This window comes from Zingiber officinale, unplaced genomic scaffold (genome assembly GCF_018446385.1).
Source record: "Zingiber officinale cultivar Zhangliang unplaced genomic scaffold, Zo_v1.1 ctg156, whole genome shotgun sequence".
Classification (NCBI taxonomy): domain Eukaryota; kingdom Viridiplantae; phylum Streptophyta; class Magnoliopsida; order Zingiberales; family Zingiberaceae; genus Zingiber; species Zingiber officinale.
Genome location: NW_024589850.1, coordinates 67,360 through 90,228, shown reverse-complemented (window position 1 = coordinate 90,228; position 22,869 = coordinate 67,360). Strand labels below are relative to the sequence as shown.

The 22,869-nt window shown below is 37.6% G+C and overlaps 1 protein-coding gene across 1 annotated transcript in view; it reads right to left on the bottom strand.

The window, feature by feature from the left end:
• Window positions 1–464: 464 nt before the first annotated feature.
• LOC122036410 (protein PIR-like) overlaps window positions 465–22,869 on the bottom strand; it is an 84,995-nt gene continuing 62,590 nt past the window's right edge. Inside the window, exons 24-26 of the mRNA XM_042595708.1 lie at window positions 21,451–21,538; window positions 11,807–11,934; window positions 465–616 (exon numbers count right to left, since the gene is read on the bottom strand). Coding sequence (XP_042451642.1) covers window positions 491–616; window positions 11,807–11,934; window positions 21,451–21,538 — 342 coding nt within the window. The 3' untranslated portion in view covers window positions 465–490. The remainder of the gene's footprint in view (window positions 617–11,806; window positions 11,935–21,450; window positions 21,539–22,869) is intronic.

Sequence of the window (22,869 nt, the reverse complement as noted above, 5' to 3'; positions counted from 1 at the left end):
ATTATTATCACAAGTAGGATATTTATAACGGCGTAGCCACTTATTCTGGAGCTACACACTCATTTATATCTAAATCCCTTATGAAGCAGTTGGGAATCTTCCCTGAGAGTATGGAATTGGGATTTAGAGTTATGGTGCCCTTGGGGGAAGTAATGTTATCTACCAGTTTAGTGAAGAATGTGGAGCTCCAATTGCAGAAGAATATTATACTAGAACTTATTGTGTTGCCAATGCAGGAGTTCAACATTATTTTGGGCATGGATTGGTTAACCCTATATGGAGCTTCGATTGATTTCCCAAAGGTCAGTATCTATCCGACCACCCAACGGGGAATCATTCATCTTTGAGGCAGCCTGGAACAGATGGGTGCCACACATGATCTCGTGTATTTGTCTGAGGGAGTTTTTGCGTAGAGGCTGTCAGGGATTTCTAGCCAGCATCATTTCAGCTCTTGATACGGCTAGCCAATCAATTAAAGAAGTGGATGTGGTCATAGACTTTCCCGGTGCATTTTCTGATGATGTTTCCGGCATTCCACCTGAGAGAGAAGTGGAATTTTCCATTGAGTTGATGTCCGGTATAGTGTCGATCTTGAAGGCACCGTATCGCCTAACACCTGCAGAAATGAAAGAACCGAAAGATCAACTTTAGGAGTTGCTAGATAAGGAATTTATTCGCCCTAATTTCTCCCCATGGGGCACACTGGTGCTTTTTGTAAAGAAGAAAGCCTAAGACTCTATATCGATTATCGAGAATTGAACAGAGAGACAGCGAAGAATAAATATCCATTGCCAAGGATCGAAGATTTATTTGATCAGTTGCAAGGAGCTTCAGTATTCTTGAAGATTGATCTTCAATCAGGATATCACAGTTGAGGGTAAAGGAAGCAGATGTGCATAAGACAGTTTTTAGGACTCGTTACGGGCATTATGAGTCTTTGGTAATGTCATTCAGATTGACAAATGCCCTAACGATTTTAATAGATCTCATGAATCACGTATTTCAGCCATATCTTGATTGGTTCATTATTGTATTCATAGACGATATCCTAATCTACTCGAAGAGCAGAGAGGAGCACAAGCATCACTTGAGGATAGCGCTTCAGATACTACAGGATCGAACATTGTTTGCAAAGTTCAGCAAGTGCGAATTTTGGTTGGAGAAGGTGGTATTCATAGGCCACATCATTTCGAAAGGAGTAGAGATTAATCCGACTAAGGTTGAGGCCGTCAGGGAATGGTCAGTGTCTAGAAATGCAACTGAGATATGCAGTTTCTTAGGCTTAGCTGGCTATTATCACAAATTCATCAAGGATTTTCCCTCTATTACAGTGCCCTTGACAACTCTAACCAAGAAAAATACTAAGTTTATATGGAGATCTGATTGTCAGGACAACTCTGAGTAAATGAAGCAAGCATTTACCACAACACTAGTTTTGGCTATGACATCAGGGCAGGGAGATATGTATTTTACACTGATGCATCGAAGCTAGGTTTGGACGCAGTATTGATGAAGCATGATCGAGTTATTACATATGCATCTAGACAATTGCAGGTGCATGAGAAGAATTATCCGACTCATGACCTTGAGATAGCAACAGTTGTTTTTGCCTTGAAGATTTGGAGACATTATCTACATGGTGAAAAGTGCAAAATCTATATTGATCACAAGAGTCATATCTTCACCTAGAAGGAGATGAATAAAAGACAGAGACAATGGCTAGAACTTGTGAAGGACTACGATTGTGATATTAACTACCACCCTGGGAAAGCTAATCTAGTTGCAGACGCTTTAAGCAAGAAGACAGTAGTCATGACCCAACTATCAGTGCATGGATCTCTTCAAACTGAGATTCAGAGGTTTGATCTTGAGTTGCATGCTAGGGGCGAGGCTCCTAACTTATCCACTCTAACAATGCAATCTACCTTGAGGGACCGCATCCATGAAGGGCAATCAACAAATGAGCAGTTACAGAAGTGGAGACAAAGGGATGAGCCTAAGGGCCGAAGGTTGTATTCAATTTTTTTTTTCGAAAGGTTGTATTCAATTGAGGATGATATTCGTCAGATATAGAGGCCGACTTTGGATTCCAAGTGTTGATTCTCTTAGAGTTGAAGTGTTGACCGAGGCACATAACTCTCCTTATGCTATACGAGTAAAGATGTATAAGGACTTGCAACTACTGTATTGGTGGCCAGGTATGAAATGAGATACCACATGTTTTGTATCAGAATGCCTGACTTGTTAACAGGTAAAGGTGGAACACTAGAGACCAGCAAGGATACTTAGACCACTTCCTATTCCCGAGTGAAAGTGGGAGAATATTACGATGGATTTTGCTGTGGGTTTACTGACAACAAAGGGCTTAACTGCTATTTGGGTAATCATTGATCGTCTCACTAAATCAGCACACATTCTACTAGTGAAAATGACTTTTACAATGACGCAGTACTCAGAGTACATTCGAGAGATAGTCAAATTGCACAGAATTCTATAGTGTGACAGAGACCTAAGATTTACTTCATCCTTATGGAAGAGTTTACATGCTGCTATGGGGACCAAGTTATTGTATAATATAACTTTTCATTCTCAGACAGATGGACAGTTAGAACAGGTGATACAGATCTTAGAGGACTTACTGTGAGTTTGTCTGATTAATTTCCCGAGGAGTTGGGAACAGAAACCACCTCTAGTAGAATTCACCTATAATAACAATTATCAGTCGTCTGTAGGAATGACTCCTTATGAGGCACTTTATAGAAAAAAATACAAATCACCTATTCATTGGAATGAAGTCGAAAAAAAAACTGAGATGGGACCCAAAATTGTTCAGCATATTGCATATTTAGTCGTTAGAATCTGAGACAGGATGAAGACGACACATAGCCAACAAAAGAGTTATGCTGACAAGAGAAGAAGAGATCTTGAGTTCGCAATTGGTAATCATGTCTTGGTAAAAATAACACCCATGAAGGGTGTTATGCGGTTTGGGATGAAGGGCAAGCTCAGTCTTAGATTTATTGGACCTTTTGAGACCCTAGATAGAGTGAAAACAATGGCATACAGAGTGGCCTTACTGTCGAATATTGCAGGGGTTCACAATATGTTCCATATATTGATTCTAAGGAAGTACAAGCCAAATCCTTGGCACATCCTAGACTATTAGCCGTTGCAGCTTACACCAAATCTGGCCTACGAGAAGTCGGTGCAAATTTTAGATTGACAGTAGAGAAAGCTGTGGAGGAGTACAATCAAGATGGTCAAAGTAAAATAGTCGAATCACTTTGATGGGGAGGCTAATTGGGAGATCGAGTTGGATATGAGGAGCCATTACCCGGAGTTGTTTGGTATTTTAAAGTTATTCACTAAATTTTTGGGTTTTTTTTTTTGAGGGGAATTATAGTGCTGGTTCACTTAAATAAAGGAGTTATGTTATGGATTGATACTGAAGGGTTAAGTAATTAATATGGTAATAGATTAACAAACCCAGCTCGATTTGCTAGCAACCCGAACAGGCTTACCCTTTTAAATACATGCCTTATATTTTCTTTTTCCTCTCCCTAACCCTTGAAGCCGCCGACCTCCCCACACTCCCATCAAGGAGATAAGAGGAAGAACCTCGTCAGAATGCTAAAGGTCATTTTTCCCTACGTCTTGCTAGTTATCTTCCGTACACAAAATACCAAGGCAAGGTTTCCTTTTGTTGTTTTTGCATTTGCAGCATATTGATCATAGTATGATATTTTGATGTATGTTGGATATAATTCCGGAATTTGGTTGTAAAGATTTGACGAACTTTTATAAATTTTGGTTGAAAAACAAAAAAAAATATGGATGCTAGAGATGGTTCTTGTTGCTGTTCAGGTGAGGGAGGAAGACCGGCAGCTGGGAATTTTTCTAGGTTTTCGGGTAAAGGGCAGAAGACCGACGGCTAGATTTTTGTTTGTAGTCCTTGCTGGGCTGGCCGGGTGAAGAAGGGGTCGGAGTGGGGCATTTCTGTTCTTATTAAACTCCTATATAATAACACCCAGAACTCTATCATCATAATGGTTAGTAGGATGTTGATACTCGCAAGTTAACCGTTTGTTTTGACATGCAAAGTAAACTATTTTATTTATTTAGCAATGTCTTTCTATGCGTGAAAAGTAATATTTTTTGTTTAATAAAGTGAATTGTATGTGACAATGTGATGAGTAGGGAATCCAACTTAAGAAGAGTCCGGTGAATCTTACTACAACAAAAGAGGTTTGAGAATCCAGCATAAGAAGGGTCCGATAAATCTTGCCAAAACAAATGAGATTTGAGAATTCGACTTAAGAAGGGTCTGGTGAACCTTACCAAAGCAGAGGGGGTTGGGTATCCAGCTTAAGAAGGGTCTGGTGAACCTTACCAAAGCAGAGGGGTTTGGGAATCCTGCTTAAGAAGGGTCTGGTGAACCTTACCAACCTAATACTACGATAAAAAGTTTGACCAAACGATTAGAGGTTGATGTACAAAGTAACTACATCTAACGAACTAAATTCTTGTAATCTTTGTAGTGCAAATTCATGAAACTAATGCCCATAGTTGTTTTCCATTAATTTATCAAAATATTCCTCTTAAATGCAAACAGATGTTATTTCTATAAAAGGTTGAACTTGCTGTGTCTTTTAGACTCACTAGATTCATATAGTGTAGGTAAAGAGGAGATGGAAGGGCTTGACGGATGATATTTCTTGTACTTGACAGTGCACAACCGAGGGCCTCTTTTATTTGACTAAGTTTCTACATGCGTTAGGATGTTGGGTCTTCTGTCAGAGTCGAGTTATGTGATTGATAGTAAGTTTAAGTTCATTTCACTAGTTGGTCGAACTTTCTGCTCTCGTGAAGAATTTATTTACTATTATGATGTTCAAACACAAATTATTTTTAGTTTTATGTTGGACTAGTTCGTAATGCATAAATCTTTGGAGTTGGGTTGTTTAATTCATACCTCTTTAATGTTGGTAATGCATGTTTGGTGATAGGTATGTAAAGAATTTTAGGATGTTTCATTACTAATCAACTGACAAATGAAATAATAATCTTGTAGTTTGCACATTTTTCCAGATAGTGGCAATCGACATATATATATATATATATATATATATATATATATATATATATATATATATATTCACCATATCATAAAAATACAAGACTGGAAGCAATATGGGAGACAAGGTTATTGCCACTATAACTTAAGTAGGAAGACAAACCCAACTTAGCCATCAATAAGTGCGAGAACCCAATGCTATTTGTTTAACCTAGATAACCTCATATGTGACACGCCATCTCTACCTAGGTGCTCAACTAGGCATTGTAGTTTTCTTCTTGCAATTTGAAGACATCAAATTGTTTCCTGAGGTACACTATATCCTGATGTAGATTTTCAATGAGTGTGAAAACCTACCAATGTGTTTCACAAAGAAAAGAAAAGAAAAAAAAAGACTAGTAGTGATGCCCTTCCCTCTTTTTGATGCAACAGTGCTATCCTACTTAGGTAGAGAGGATACCACTGATTGTGACATGAAGAAAGGCAACATAAACAATAGCTGAAATGTGGGATGAAAAAACTTGCAATGAGAACAGAAGGAATTCTTGAATGAGCATCAATAACAAGGAGAAAGTGGTATCGGCAGAATTATGAATAAAGGAAGGTTGTTGGTGGACTCCCCCATTGAGGAATAATGTTGAAACCCTGACCCTAGGAAACCCTAATAATACCATGTAATATTAGGAAAGGAAAATATTATCTTGTTGTACATACATACTTATACCTATTGTGGGATTAAACCAATTACATATAAATACATCATCATCATCATCATCATCATCATCATCATCATCAACAACAACAACAACAAAAAAAAAAAAAAACCAATGCCTTTATCCCACTAAGTGGGATTTGCTATATGAATCTTCTTATGCCATTGGGCTCAATCCTCTACCATACTTTATTTATATTTAAATGAATTTTGTCATGTTTTATCATTGCTAACCAAGTCTTCTTTAATATCCCTCCTTTATTAATGTGTGTATTTGTCATATTCTCACATCTCCTAATCATTGTATTTATTGGGCGCTTATGTATGTGTAAATGTCATCTTAGATGCATTTTTTCTCAATAGACACAATCCAACTTTCTCTCTAATGTTCTCGTTTGCTATTATGTCCATCAAATATCATGACATCAAATATCATAATACAATTTATATACAAGCACATCAAATGTCACAATACAATTCACACACAACTTAAATCTACGGCACCTAATGTGGGGCTAAACCAATTATATACAAGTACATAAAATGTTATAATACTAACTTATATGTTTAACCTTAGCATAAGTATTCAGCACCTGTAGGTAAATTCTAGACCAGAAGTGTAAATTTAAGAAACCTTTAAGCATAAAAACAGATTAAATCTCACTCAACTTGTCAAAGAAATGCATTTATAGGAAATAATCAAATCTTTCCTTGTGGAGAGCCAATCAAATCACCGATGAAAATAGGATATAATCAATTAGAGTGATTTGATTGATAATAATTTATTTTAGGCAGAATAGTTTTCTTTATTTATTTATTAATCCTCATTGTAATTATAAAAGTGTCTTGGTTCATTAATGGATTATGCGTGTGATTCTTTTCCTCCGAAGACAACAATAATGCCCACCAATTCTGCCACTTAGTCCATGGCTGAAAAAACTTCTATCGTCATCCCTTCTCTTTCCGGAAGCGACGCCTCATCCTTGCAAATTACGATCCATAAGCTGAACGACCATAATTATTTGCAATGAGATCAATCTGTGACGATAGTTATCCGTGGCAGAGGGAAATTGGATTATCTTACAGGTGATTCTTCTTAGCCCACATCAAGCGATGCATCATATTAGATCTGGCTGGCCGAGAATTCAATCGTGCTTGCCTGACTGATTAATTCCATGAAATTCAACATTAGCTGTATCGTGATCTCTTGTTCAAGACGGCCAAGGAGGTGTGGGATGCAACTCTGAATGTATTCTGATCTGGCCAATATTTTCCAGATTTTTGAACTACGAAGGAAGCTAAACGAATTGAAATAAGGTTCAAATTCTATCACACAATACTTCTCTGATCTTTAAGATTTTTAGCGGAAACTTGATCTATTTATTAAAGAAGATCCAATGTGCATTGATTGTAGCGTCAAAAATCGCCGCAATATTGAAAAGGAATTTGTCTTTGATTTTTTGGTCTTAATCATAATTTGAGTGAGGTACATGATCCCATTTCCATCTCCTAAAGAAGCTTTCATGGAAGTCCGACGTGAAGAAGCTCGTCGTAAGATCATGCTTACTAACTAGATTATTGCACCACAATCCATTATAACAGAGGTTTCAACAATGGTTTCCACCAAAAGTCCTGTACCAAGTTAGCGTCAAAATAAATGTCCATGGTGACTAGAGCCAACCAGGCCACACTAAGGATAAATGTTAGAAAATATATGGGAAACCAACAAATTGGCAACCACGAACAATGAATAAAGGTCATGGATATCATACTCAATCGAGCCAAGAAAAACCTATTGTCTTCGGTGTTCTTGCTCCCTTCACCAAAGAACAAATTGAATAATATTGTAAATTCCTCAACCAAATGGTCCTTAATGCTTCTTCGAGCTCGTGGATCAATGATTCTGGGGCCTCTGACCATATGATAGGTGACTCAAGTCTTTTTCTCTCTTATTATCCTTGTTCACGCCAAACTATTGTTAGGATTGCTCATGGATCATTTACTGTAATTGCTGGCATAGGCAATATTCGATTATCTCAGTACATTATTATGAAATTTATTTTTTATGTACCTACTTTAAAATGCAATATGATTTCTATTAGCAAAGTCACCCTTGATAATCAGTGTTTTGCTAAATGAAACTTTGTCATGTCAATTTCAGAACCTACTATCGGGATAGACGATTGTCTATGCTACAATTAACGAAGGCCTTTATTACTTTGAGAATAAAATAGTCTATCTTTAGTGTCTCATGTTGCATTTAATTTTGTTTCTAGTGATAAGGAAATAATGTCTTGTCATTATTGTCTTGGTCATCCTAGTTTTGGTTATTTGAAGTGTTTGTTTCCATCATTATTTACTAAAAAAGATCCTTTGTCTTTCAATTGTGAAATGAATCAACTAGCTAAGCATACTCACATGTATTTCTCTCCTAAACGATATAAACCATCTACCCCATTTTAATTAATACATAGTGATATTTGAGGCCCTCATAAATTCTTACATCTCCTGGGAGAAGATGATTATCTAATTTATTGATGATCATATACGGGTTACATGGGTTTATCTTCTTAAGGACATATCTGAAACCGGTAACATCTTCAAAGCCTTCCACAAAATGATTCAAACTCAATTTTCAAACAAATATCCAAATTCTTAGAACTGATAATGGCAAAGAATATTTCAATGTCATTTTAGGTGGCTACTTAGTGGAAAAAGGAATAATTCATCAAAGTTCATGTGTCAATAATCATCATGCATATGCCCTTATGTTCATCATGCATGCCCCAAAATATTTATGGGGAGATGCAATCCTCACACTATCTTATCAATCATCTCCTTAGTTGCTCCATAAACTTTACCACACCTTTGTCTCTTCTCACCCAAACATATCCACGAATTTCTTAGTTTCAATAATCTATCTTTGAAGACATTTGGATGTATGACCTTCATACATGTCCATACCCATAAGCGCAACCAACATGATCCTCGAGCTCTTAAAACTATCTTTGTTGTGTATTCTCCTACTAAAAGGGGTTATCGTTGTTATTGTCCATACACAAAGAAGACATATGGTACTTGTGGTATCACTCTTTTTAAGGTATTCCATATTTCTCTCACACTTTACTTCAAGGGGGAAAGGATGATGAAGGTTTAAAACGAATCGACCACGAACATACCATGGATGACCAGAACGCGCCATGGCCTGACCATGGCACGTTCCATAGTTGTGGTGACAACTGTGGTGATGGCCTTGGACTCCAAAGTGTGCCATTGCCTCACCATAGCACACTCCATGGTTATGGTCTCCAGACACTTCACTTCAAGGGGGAAAGGATGATGAAGGTTTAAAACAAATCGACCACGAACATACCATGGATGACCAGAACGCACCATGGCCTGACCATGGCACGCTCCATAGTCGTGGTGACAACTGTGGTGATGGCCTTGGACTCCAAAGTGTGCCATTGCCTGACCATAGCACACTCCATAGTTATGGTCTCCAGACACTCCATGGCCATGGGTACGACTGTGATAATGGCGATGGGACGTCTTCAAAGGATGATGAAGATACCCTTCCTGTGTTAATTTGGACACCACACCTACCTCCGTGTTTGATCCTATCCAAGTTAACCCTAAATTAGTGAAACAGAGGGATATCGAGTCAAAAATAGGATTCAAGGAGAAAAACTTCTCAAGCTAATAAATAAATTGTGAATCCTAGTCACCGCCAAGAAGATGAACCGATGGTAGAATCCTATAACAAGTTAGGTACATTTCTAGATCTCGATATACATTAAAGGGTGTCTAATACTGTGCTAAACATCCCCTTTCAAACTTTATCTCCTATTCTAATTTATCCTCCACATTTAATGCTTTTACTCCAAAATTGTCTAGTGAATTGATTCCTATGTCTGTCATGGAGACACTAGATATTCTTGAGTGGAAGACTTCTATTCTTGAAGAAATGCATGCTCTCAAACAAAATAATACCTTAAATTTGGTAGAATTACCACAAGGGAAATGTGTCGTTGATTGCATATGGATTTTCACGATTAAGTACAAGGCAGATGGTTCAATTGAAAGGAATAAGGCTCATTTGGTGGCCAAAGGTTTTATTCATAGGTTGATTACATCGAGACTTTTGTTCCTGTTGCCAAACTTAATATTATCAGAATTCTTCTATCATTGATAGCTAATCTAGATTGGTCATTACATCAATTTGATATAAAAAATATCTTCCTCAATGAAGAAATGGAACTGGAGGTTTATATGAATTAACCTTCAGAATTTGAAGAAAAATTGGGTGGTAAGACTATATGCAAGCTTAACAAATCTCTACATGGGTTAAAACAATCACCTCATGCTTGCCTCCAAGGTGATCAAAAACTTTGGATATATCCAAGGACAAGGAGATCATACACTATTTGCGAAACACTCTGATAAAGGAAAGATCACCATTCTTATAGGAATGATAGTAAAGAATTGGAAGAAATCAAGAAAATGATGGCATGAGAACTTGAAGTCAAAGATCTTGGAACCTTGAGATATTTTCTGGGAATGAAGATTGTTCGAAATAAAAAGGGTATTTCAGTCTCTCAAAGGAAATACACTTTAGATTTGTTGAAGGAAACTGACATATTGGGATGTAAGCCAAGTAACACGGCAATTGGATTGGGGAACAAGGGGAAAATGTTTGAAGGAAAACCAATTGACAAAGGTAGTTATCAACGTCTTGTTCGAAAACTCATCTCTCACATACACGCCAAAATATTACCTTTGTAGTTAGCCTAGTAAGTCAATATATGCACTCACCATGTCAAGATCATCTAAATTGATTGCAGTATACAGAATCTTGAGATACCTAAAACAAACTCTTGGGAAGGGCTTATTCTTTGTAAAAATTGAGGATAAAAAAATGTGTGCAGATTGGGTAGATCAATTGATGATGGAAAGTCAATTTCTGAGTATTGCACGATAGTATGAGGGAATTTAGTGACGTGGCATAGCAAAAAACAACATGGGGTTGCAAGTAGTGTTGAAGTGGAATTTTGAGCTATGACTCATGGAATTTGTGAACTCTCTAGATCAAAAGGTTGATGAAAGATCTAAAATTTCAGTTTTCATCACGACCGGATTAAACATGTAGAGGTTGATCATCATTTCATTAGAGAAAAGGTGGATGGAGGTATTATCAATATTGAGTATATTCCTACATCTCACCAACTAGTTGATCTTCTTACCAAAGGATTAACTGAATAAGCTCATAAAGTTTTGAAGGCAAGCTTCGTCTCATCAATATTTACATCCAAGCTTGAGGGGGAGTACAGGAAATAATCAAATCTTTCTTTGTAGAGAGCCAATCAAATCATGGATGAAAATATGATATAATCAATTAGAGTGATTTGATTGAGAATAATTTATTTAAGTAGAATATATTTCTTTATTTATTAATCCCCATTATAATTATAAATGTGTCTTGGTTCATTAATGGATTATGTGTGAGAATTTTGTCCTCTCAATTTTTGTAGCCCTAAACAGTGCTACAAGTTACAGACGTAACGAACATATCAAATTTCATCTTAGCCCACAAAAGCAATAATTCTCTAAAGCATCTCTAAGTACTTGCAGAGTCTATTAGCCTAGCAATTCATTAATAGTCCCTTTGACATGGCTAAAATGCTTCAAGCTACTAAAGACCAGTCTATTTTGTATCTTGATGTTTGAGTACTTTTGTTCACAACTTTGTCTTCACTTTCCCAATATAACTATTTTTCATCATCCCTTTTATATGGCTGAACCTTAGAAAGGTTGCAGAATACATAGAACAAGTCCTAAAAATTTGTAATTCTAAATGTGAACCAAGATATGTAAACATATTGCCAATCATTTAAATAAAGGAAAATCAAAATGAATAAAAAAGTCATGCCTAAAACTAGATGCCAGACATCATTTTCATCTTTAAATATATTTATGAATCAAACCAGCATGTCAAATGGAGCATAAGATATATTGCCCACCAGTACAATGTCAAGAAGGCTCAACCAATACAATGCACTTCCAATTTCTTTCAGTCCATGAAGTACTTCTGTTTTAAGTTCTGATCTTGCACCCCAAGTAAGCTGCTCATGTATAAACTTTTGGCACCCTGCAGATAAAGAAGCATACATACACATGAACATGCCATATAACAGTAGCATTACAGTTCAAAAGAAAACAGTACTTGCAAAACTGGTACGATCATGCATTAAAATGAGATTATTTGAAGTTACTAAACCCAGTAAACATGATAATGATGACTACCGAAACAAAAATATCAACAGTTACAATATATGGTAATTATTAGAAAGAGATGACAGAGAACTTATTGCACGTTCTATGTAATACTTGCATTAAAATGACTTGGAAACAATAGGTAACTATTTTTCTATCTTGCGTAGGTACAAACCTATTAGATGAGACATACAACTTTCGAGGCCATTACATGCGTCAGAATATTTTCTAATCCCTCAACTCCCTTATAATTCATATTCAAAGCTAATTCTGCAGTTAAACAAGGATACATGCATCCATGATGAGGATGATGCCATACCATGGAAAAGAAAAAAAAACTGCAAACTGAAGCTTTTAAAGAAGTTAAGGGATTATTTGAAATTGAGTCTATAATGGTTGCAAAAGATAGAAAACCTTCTGTTCAATTGTAGGATTCCTATGGGGATGATGGTTCAAGCTTGAAAAGTTTGCAATTCACATTTTAAGCTTATCTTGTAGTTTCTTCAACATGAAAATGAAATTGAGGCATTAGTACATTTGAGCAAGTATTTGTATTTATTTATTTTTTATATCATCTATTGATATTTTTTAAGATAATTTAATCTTAAGGTTTACTTAAAAAAAGAGGGAAAAATTGATTACATCAGAAGAAGGTTAACAACTCAAACAGATTAGAAAACAAACATATGTTGATATTACTCATTTGGATGATGAATGAATAACCGAGGATATTGATGAAAAAGTGGATCAAAAAAGGATTGGCCTAGTGCACTAGGTGATGATAAAGATGAAAAAAGAGTATCGCTTATTCAAGAGGCATCAAATAATCAGAGAGACAAAAAATGTGAACAGTTAGAGATTTGCAACGATTTGAAATTAGTGAGTTAAGACAAGGAATGAGATGAACAAGAAGAGAAAGTAGCAATGAAAAAGATGAATTCTTCATCAGCCAAGGTATCAAATATCATTTTTTTCCACTAGTCATAGGAGAAATAGTTTGTTCTGCTCATCGAATGGCATGCCAAATAGCACACATCCAACCTTCTGCGAGTGACTCAATGTCCAAAACCAGTGAACATCACGAGCAGAGACCCTTCAATGACAATTGCACCAAATGGGAAGTCCTAAGGCACAAGAGTCTTCCACAATTGTCACGAGGTCAATGCAAGTCTTTCGTAAGTGAAGTGATCTTCAAAAACAACAAAGAGCACTAGTGATCCTTCCATCACAATGATATTGCACCTGAGAGGAAGCTCTAAGGGATGCAAGTCTTTTGTGAGGTTTACGAGGTCAGAATGTGATACGGGAATATCTCGAAGTGCAATCAAAACCCATCCGTTGTATTGCCCAAGGATGGGTCTAATTACTCAAGTACGTTTCCAAGGCCATTATAGGATTATGGATCTATTTATTAGATTTGTCTTTTCAAGGAATGAGTTATTTGAATTTATGATTTCAAAGGGTCATGTTTAATGCTTACTTGGAGACTTGTTCCAAGAGGCCGTATAAATAATTGTTCAAATAATGTTGGAAGGGGTTGGAACTTTGAACCAGTACACGAGCTTCCCTACAGAGAGGAGGACTACTTCTTACTGTCTCTGTATCCCTTTTGGGTGGTGAGACATTCTTTTCGTTTCCCTTCGAGAGTGGTGGTTATATCCTGTATCTCTTGAATCGTGAGTGGTATTCGTTGGCTCGCCGCAACCTCCTTACGTTTGCTGGTCAGGCTCGACATCAAGTGGTATCAGAGCCTATAACCTGCAGGTTCGAGGTTATGGTTGGTGGTCGTCGTCGTACACAAAATGTTGATGAATCAGTAGCTCCAGTAGCTCGTGAGCGCAATCTTCGTGATGTGGAAATTGCCGACTTGAGACGGCAGGTTCAAGAACTTGAGCAACAGCTTCAGGCGATGCAACGTAATGACCCTCCTCCTAATCTTGAACAGAGGGGCATGGAAGAAGAGGAGATTAATCCTTTCCATGAAGACCGTTCTCAAGCATCCAGCGAGAGAACTCAGTTTCGCCGTAATCGACATGCTCGGAACTTCAATTATGATTTTGGGGTCAAGGTTGATATTCCAGAATTTGAGGGCCTGATGCAGCCCGAAGAATTCATTGATTGGCTAATAAATGTAGAGCGAGTATTCGATTACAAGGACATTCCGGAAAGCAGAAAAGTTAAACTCGTCGCCATCAAACTCAGGAAATATGCCTCCATTTGGTGGGATAATTTAAAGGGGCGTCGAGAACGTGAAGGCAAACGACGGATTGAAACATGGCAAAAGATGAAAAAGGAATTAAAAAAAAAATTCCTACCAGGAACTTACAAGCAAGATGCCTATTTAAAGTTTCACAGTTTTAAGCAAGAGGGCAGATCCGTGGAGCAATACACCGCTGAATTTGAACATCTTATGCTTCGATGCGATATCGAGGAACCAGAGGAGCAAACCATTGCTCGTTATCTGGGCGGCTTACATTCGGAAATATCAAATATTGTGCAACTGCAACCTTATTGGACTTTCAACGATGTCACAAAATTGGCTCACAAGGTTGAAAGGCAACAAAAGGTGGTTAAGACCGGCGGCAACCATCTCCATCCCAAGGGAGGTTCTTCCAACCGAGGTAGCATTCTTCCCTCAAAGCCTACCGTACCACTACCGTCAGCATCTTCGAAGAGACCATCAGGCAGTGAGGAAGAAAAACCGTCTAAAGCTAGCTCTCGTCAGTGTTTTAAATGCCATGGCTATGGGCATATTGCAGCCGATTGTCCAAACCGACGCATCATCACTCTTGTTGAAGAAGAAAGTCACTACGAGGAAGCAGATGTTGCTAGCCTCGCAGAAGAGGACGATGTCATTTATGCTGACCAAGGGGAGCTCCTTGTTTGTAGAAACTTGAACAGTCAAAGAGAAGAAGATGAATCCTTATGGCTACGTCATAATATCTTCCATACTCGGTGTACCTCCCATGGAAAAGTTTGTGACGTTATCATCGACGGAGGAAGCTTCGAGAATGTCGTTTCAACCAGAATGGTGGAAAAGCTAAAGCTCCCGATAGAAAATCATCCAAAGCCTTATAAACTCACGTGGCTAGACAAGAACAAAGAAATCAAAGTGAGTAAGCGTTGCCTTGTTCAATTCTCTATTGGTAGATACAGGGATGAAATTTACTGTGATGTAGTCCCTATGGATGCTTGTCATCTACTTCAATGGAGACCCTGGCAATTTGATCGGAGAACTCATCATGACGGCTATCGAAACACGTATTCTTTCACAAAGGATAATGCCAAGGTTGTTCTAAGTCCTTCCAAATTTGAAGAGATGACCAACCCAGCAAAAGGAGAGGGGCAGAACTTACTCTCTAGAACCAAGTTTTTAAGGGAAGCAAAAGCTCTGCATTCAGCTTTTGCCCTTGTTCTTCTAGAGGAAAATGAATTTTCTACTGAACATCCCATTGAAGTACAACCTCTCTTAAAAAAATTTACGGATGTTGTCCCTGAGGAAATACCTTCTGGGTTGCCACCAATAAGGGATATTCAACATTGCATCGATTTTCTTCCTGGTTCTTCCATTCCCAATAAAGCAGCGTATCGGATGAGTCCAAAAGAGCACGAGGAACTACAAAGACAAGTGAAAGAACTTATCAATAAGGGCTTAGTTCGTGAGAGCATGAGTCCTTGTGCGGTTCCAGCCTTGCTTGTCCCTAAGAAGGATGGTACCTGGCGCATGTGCATTGACAGTCGGGCTATAAATAGAATCACCATTAGCTATCGTTTCCCCATCCCTCGCCTTGAGGAGCTTTTAGATCAACTTCATGGTGCTGTGGTCTTTTCAAAACTTGACTTGCGAAGTGGATATCACCAGATTCGCTTGAGGCAAGGTGATGAATGGAAGACAACATTTAAGACGCGCGATGGGCTTTATGAATGGGTAGTGATGCCGTTCGGCCTCTCCAATGCACCCAGCACTTTTATGCGGTTAATGAATCATGTGTTTAAGCCTTTTATTGGCAAATTTATGGTCGTTTACTTTGACGACATTCTTGTTTATAGCAGGAGCAAGGAAGAGCACATGGATCATCTTTCACAAATTTTCCAAGTTTTGCAGGAACATAGGCTATATGTCCATTTGAAGAAGTGTCAATTCCTAACCAATAGTCTAGTATTTCTAGGCTATGTTGTTTCCTGTGAAGGGGTAAAAATGGATCCAAGCAAGGTGGAGGCCATAGTAGGTTGGCCAGAACCTAAAACCATTCAAGATGTTCGGAGTTTTCATGGTTTAGCCTCTTTCTACAGACGGTTCATTAAAAATTTTAGCTCGATTTCTGCTACAATCACTGAATGTTTAAAAGGTGTATTCCAGTGGACTACAGAAGCCCAACAAAGCTTCCAACTTCTTAAGGCAAAGGTGTCAAATGCTCCTGTCCTCTCATTACCAGATTTTGAAAGGCCTTTTGAGGTGGAATGTGATGCTTCTAATGTGGGCATCGGTGCTATTCTAAGTCAAGAAAGGAGGCCAATTGCCTTCTTTAGCGAGAAATTAAATGCAAGCCGAAGGAATTATTCCACTTACGACAAGGAACTTTATGCTCTTGTCCGTGCTCTTAATCATTGGAGCCAATATCTCCTTTCAAAGCCATTTATTCTATTTTCAGATCATGAAGCTTTGAAATTTCTTAAGGGCCAGCAAAAGCTCAATCGGCGCCATGCAATTTGGGTGGAGTTCCTTCAAGCCTTTGACTTCATCATCAAGCATAAAGCGGGCTCTCAAAACAAAGTAGCAGACGCTTTGAGTAGAAGGCACTCACTATTGTCTACATTACAATTAAGTGTTCCTGGCTTTGAGGTGTTAAAAGAGCTCTATGGAGGAGATGATTTCTTTGGCCAAATCTGGAAAGAGTGCTTCAAGAGACCCTTTAAGCAATTCTTCATACAAGATGGTTATCTTTTCAAAGGAAATTGTTTGTGCGTCCCTTTATGTTCGTTGAGGGAAGCTTTAATCTTTGAAGCACATAGCAGTAATGTTGGAGGTCATTTTGGTCGGGAAAAGACTTGTGCCGCACTACAAGAAAATTTTTATTGGCCAAAGATGGAGCGAGATGTTAGAAAGTACATTGCAAGGTGTCGAACTTGTCATCTAGCAAAGTCTCATTGTAATAACACGGGGTTATACACACCCCTTCCTGTTCCCAAGACTCCCTGGCAAGACATTAGCTTGGATTTTGTGCTAGGGTTGCCGCGAACTCAACGTCACAAAGACTCAGTCATGGTGGTGGTCGATCGTTTCTCGAAGATGGCGCACTTTGTACCATGCGCAAAAACCTTTGATGCATCCAATGTGGCTGAACTGTACTTTCGGGAGATTGTCAAACTCCATGGAATCCCTTTGACCATGACTTCTGACCGTGATACTAAATTTGTCGGCCACTTCTGGAGAACTCTTTGGCGAAAACTTGGAACTCAACTTCAATTCAGCACTACTGCTCATCCACAAACTGATGGTCAGACGGAGGTCGTGAATCGCAGTTTGGGAAATCTTCTTCGAAGTGTTATCGGCAAGAACATTCGTCAATGGGACCTGCTATTGCCCCAAGTAGAGTTCGCTTACAACCACTCCATAAATCGAACAACAGGGCATAGTCCCTTTGAAATTGTTTATGGAGCAAATCCAATTAGCCCACTTGATTTGGCACCTCTCCCAACTAATGACAAGTTCAGTAGTGATGCTCAGGAAAGGGCTGGTCAGATCAAAAAGTTACATGAAATGGTTCGTGAGCGTATTTTAAAGCAAAATGCCAAGTATGCTGAACGAACTAATAAACATCGAAAACCTGCTGAGTTCAAAGAAGGGGATCTAGTCTGGGTTCATTTTCGCAAAGATAGATTTCCTGTGGGGAGCTACAGTAAGTTAAAGCCTCGGGCAGATGGTCCTTTCAAGATCCTAAGGAAGATTGGAGAAAATGCATATAAAATTGATCTCCCGACAGAGTATGAAGTCTCCAACTCTTTCAATGTGGCTGATCTTTCTCCATTTCTTGGTTATACTGCCGACTTTTAACTCGAGGGCGAGTTTTCTCGACCAGGGGAGCATGATACGGGAATATCTCGAAGTGCATTCAAAACCCATCCGTTGTATTGCCCAAGGATGGGTCTAATTACTCAAGTACGTTTCCAAGGCCATTATAGGATTATGGATCTATTTATTAGATTTGTCTTTTCAAGGAATGAGTTATTTGAATTTATGATTTCAAAGGGTCATGTTTAATGCTTACTTGGAGACTTGTTCCAAGAGGCCGTATAAATAACTGTTCAAATAATGTTGGAAGGGGTTGGAACTTTGAACCAGTACACGAGCTTCCCTACAGAGAGGAGGACTACTTCTTACTGTCTCTGTATCCCTTTTGGGTGGTGAGACATTCTTTTCGTTTCCCTTCGAGAGTGGTGGTTATATCCTGTATCTCTTGAATCGTGAGTGGTATTCGTTGGCTCGCCGCAACCTCCTTACGTTTGCTGGTCAGGCCCGACATCAGAATGAGTCTCCTACAAACCATGCAACCTCAAAAATCAGCCAACAACACAGTGTAAGTCCAGAGGCACACGAGTCTTCCAAAAACATTTGAGGCCAGTGTGGGTCTTCCGCGAGCAGCTTGACCTTGGGAAGCAATAGGCATCATGAACAACCTCTTCTTTTGGTGTCCACACACACAACACGCAGTGACACACTAAATCTTCTAACTCTTCTTTATAGTTCAGGACACTCTTCAACATCGACAATGCACTCAATTTTCTTCTTCCTCTCACCCTTCTCTTTGGGTTTCAACGCAGCACAGGTATCAACGCTGGCACACGACACAAGTGGCAACCTCTTGAGCCGTTAGAGGAATGAAACCCTAGCATGACCCAAGATTTCAAGCCTTGCATGAGTCTATTGCTATATTGCTCTAAGGGTTGTTTTTTATTTTGATATTTGATGTAACATTTTTAGATTAATGCTCAATTTATTCTCAAATGACATTTTTGAACTTAATGAATATTTTACTAGTCATATGTCATTTCAGTTATAATATTTCGTTTCAAGTAAGAAAGTTAATAAATTGTTTAATATATGATATGTTCTTTGATATTAATTATATATATAGCTTTAATACGATGGAAAACATGAAAATTGCTAAACAAAAAATTTAATAGATATCAAATACATACAATTACAATTATTATATTTTTCATAAATAATTTAAAGAATTGATTGGATTTTACATCCTACTATCTTAACCTACATTTTGAACTCCTCACCTCACCGTTGACCGTAGATCTTGATCTTGACTACCTTGATGCATCGTCAAAACTAGCAATAATAAGGATCACAAGCCCTAAACTCTATCTTCATTAGCGCTTTCGGACTTCAGGCCACGGTGATATGAGCTATTTTCTTGGTAAAGTGAACCACTCGGGAGAATATCTTCCAATGGAAATATATGTTTGTATGCTAGATGAGACTAGCATGTTGAGAGCTAAGACAATTGATACTCACATGAATTAAAATTTCAAATTTATGCCAAGCAAGGAAGTTATGACTAGTTGGGTAGCTAAACTATCTCATAATTACATTTGTAGTGAATGTGATCAGTCAATTTCATGTTCATTTGTAGGCATCCTTGAGAATTCTATAATATCTAAGGAATGCTCCAAGGAAAGGTCTTTTGAATTAGGATCACGGTCACCTTCACTAATATTAACCAACTATATATTCTCCCATTGAAAAAAGAAAACCATATTGGACTAATATATCCTCTTAAGTCATAATTTAATTTCCTTAAGAGCAAGAGGCAGATTGATGTGACCAGATCGAGTGCATAGTTGGAGTCTAGAGTGATGAGCAAGAGGCAGATTGATGTGACCAGATTGAATGCATAGTTGGAGTCTAGAGCGATGACCACAGCTAGCTTACCTATGTGAAACAATTGACGACCAAGTTGGAACATGTTCCTAAAGGGCCAGCCAAATGGTACTATGAGAATGAAGCTTCCAGACATAACCTCTAATCCGCTACATCTAATCCAATATTCCACGAGAGGACAAAACACAAAAAATGATTACATCTTGTTACAGATAAGGTACAGTTCAAAGAAATTTTCATATAATCTGTTGACTCCAATAATTATTGAATTTGTCAACCAAATACATAACAGGACTAGAAATAAGTGTATCCATTACATGTTCGGTTTCTATAACACTTTTGAGTTTGTTTGAGGGTGTTAACAATCCAATGCAAACATTATGTATTACAAGGTTTAAAATGTCATTTTATATTAATGAATATTTTGGATAGATAGAGGGAATACCACGAGTAAAAAATCCTAATGATTTTCACCATTACTCTTAAAATTAACAAATACAAGTTCCTACACTCCCTAACACCCTTCAAGGATCTTTACTTGCTACTAGATCTCTTGTTTAACAAATAATAATCATGTTTCTAAATAAGAGCTAGGTCTATATAGATATCAGAAAGTCAATAAATCATAATCCCATATCAATTAGGAGAATTGAGTGACCTTGATGCCTTTGCTGATAGGTCATCACATAGTTGGACACAAAAACATCACATTTCATTTAACTAGGAAATATAAGGACAGAGCATCAAAACACAGAAAGTTAGGGCACAGTCAAGAAATGTAACGTAACTCATAGTAGTCAGGAAATTATTCAAAACTATAGGCTGTTTACTGTGAGATCAGAGGCCTTTCTTAGCACACAGTCTAGATGGATTCTGACAGCGCATTTTTCTTACAACTATATGATGGCTTTTTAGTTTCATGTGCTACGATCACTTATCAAACTTGAATCCTGAGTCAGAATTCTAATTTGCATCTTATAGTAATTCCTTGTCTCCATAGGTTTTCATAAATGCACAAACCTATCTGATTTCATTTAGGTGTAAGCCTGACTCATGAAATAATATGGATATAATAATATCACACCTTGGTTGAAGATTCATTTCGCAATTTTGAAAAAGCTTCTGCTGCCACTTATGCAACAATAATAAAAGAGACAACAGCAAGAGCAAAAGAATGTGATTCATGCAATACCATACTATCCTTCATAGGTGTAAGATGCTACGATAAAAATATTTAACATAATTAAAGAAAGAACAAAACAGAGGATTTGTGGGGAAATAAAGCATGATTTACAAAAGAATTGTTATAATAATGAGCTTACAAAGGAGAGGAAGTTAAGATTAATACTAAATGAGGGGAAATTCAGTCAAACCTTGAGGATTGAAGTTACCTGTGTGGCAGTGACACCAGAACGAAGTAAAAGATAGTAAAAGATGCCCGACAGATAACAGTGACATAAAATAATTCAGTAAAAAATTTAAGATATCAGAAGTTACCTACTACACCACCATCAAACGACAGCAGGCTGATAGACTTTGGTAAGGCTTCTTGCAAGCCAGCTAATCTTGGTGCAATTGCTGTGATCTGACAAGTTCAAATTTGGTGATGGATAAAGACATCACTTTAGTATAGTAACAAACAATCACAATAGAGGTACGACTTTTGACATTTCCCATAGCAGAGTCAATGACAGGAAAGAATTTGACATTCTATACTCTGTACTTACAAAATTCAATAACCGATTCTACAAATAGTTTGCATGCTGATCTTCCTGTCAGTGTCAGTCTAAACCACAGTAATGAAAAAGCCTAATTCAGCAATTATTTAAATGCTATAAATAGAGACCGCCTCATTAACTGTTTTAAGACAAAGCATACAGTAGCTAAGTTCTGCTCATGCCTATTTTTATATTAGATAATTGGCCAAGAAATAACACCATGTGCAAGTATAAGATTCTGAAGAACACTTCTATCAAATAAAATCATTAAAAAGTAGAACTTTAGCCAACTTTATGGACCACACACAGCTTTGTCAATGGATACATTAATAAACAAGTCCAATTATAACAGGAGTAACAAGAAATTGTAAGAATTCCTTTTTAACTCATTGAGAAACTGTCCAGCAAAAACTTTCAATCAGTTTACTATCAACAATGACACTCCAACCAGTATGGTTCTAGTAGCAAATAATATTGCACCGATAAGGCAGTTCAGTATGAATAAGCACCCATGGCACTACTGTTGATCAATCTAAAATGTCCCAATCCCTCTTATTTAATCTAAACATTTACACAATTTTAAAAAAACTCATATCTTAAGTATTGTTTTAGTAAATTTTGAACAAAATTGTGATCAAGTGGGGAAGCATTTAAAATCAAAACTGCAGATAGTCCCTGGTACAAATATACATGTATTAGATTAAGCAAATTTTACAAAAAGGTCCTTGCATATCTAATAGTCATACATCGATCAACAACACTGCCCCTCAAACTAGCTTAAACCTACCAGTCTCAACTTGATAAAGGCATGATAAGCTCAAGGATCTTTCAAAGATTTAATTAGCACACTTGCCAACTACATTTTCTATCAATGATTATGTAATGTGATATTCAAGAATTCAATATATTGGAAGCAGCCTAGCTCTTCAAAACATAAATTGATTATCACTTCAAAAATGTGATCACGACCAAGATGAGCACATCATGGTTGATGTCTTTGAAGAACTATTTGGTAGGTATCAATTTAACATTTTGTGTAACATTTTGGTCATGATTGAGGAAAGTTCTGGGTCCTCAATTAATCTAAGCTAGCCTTTTCTATCGATAGGAAGTATATTATGCAAGCTTATCAGTAAGTCCATATTTACAGTATTACACACTCATGCACACTTAGAGGGTCACACCTACAAGTCCAACT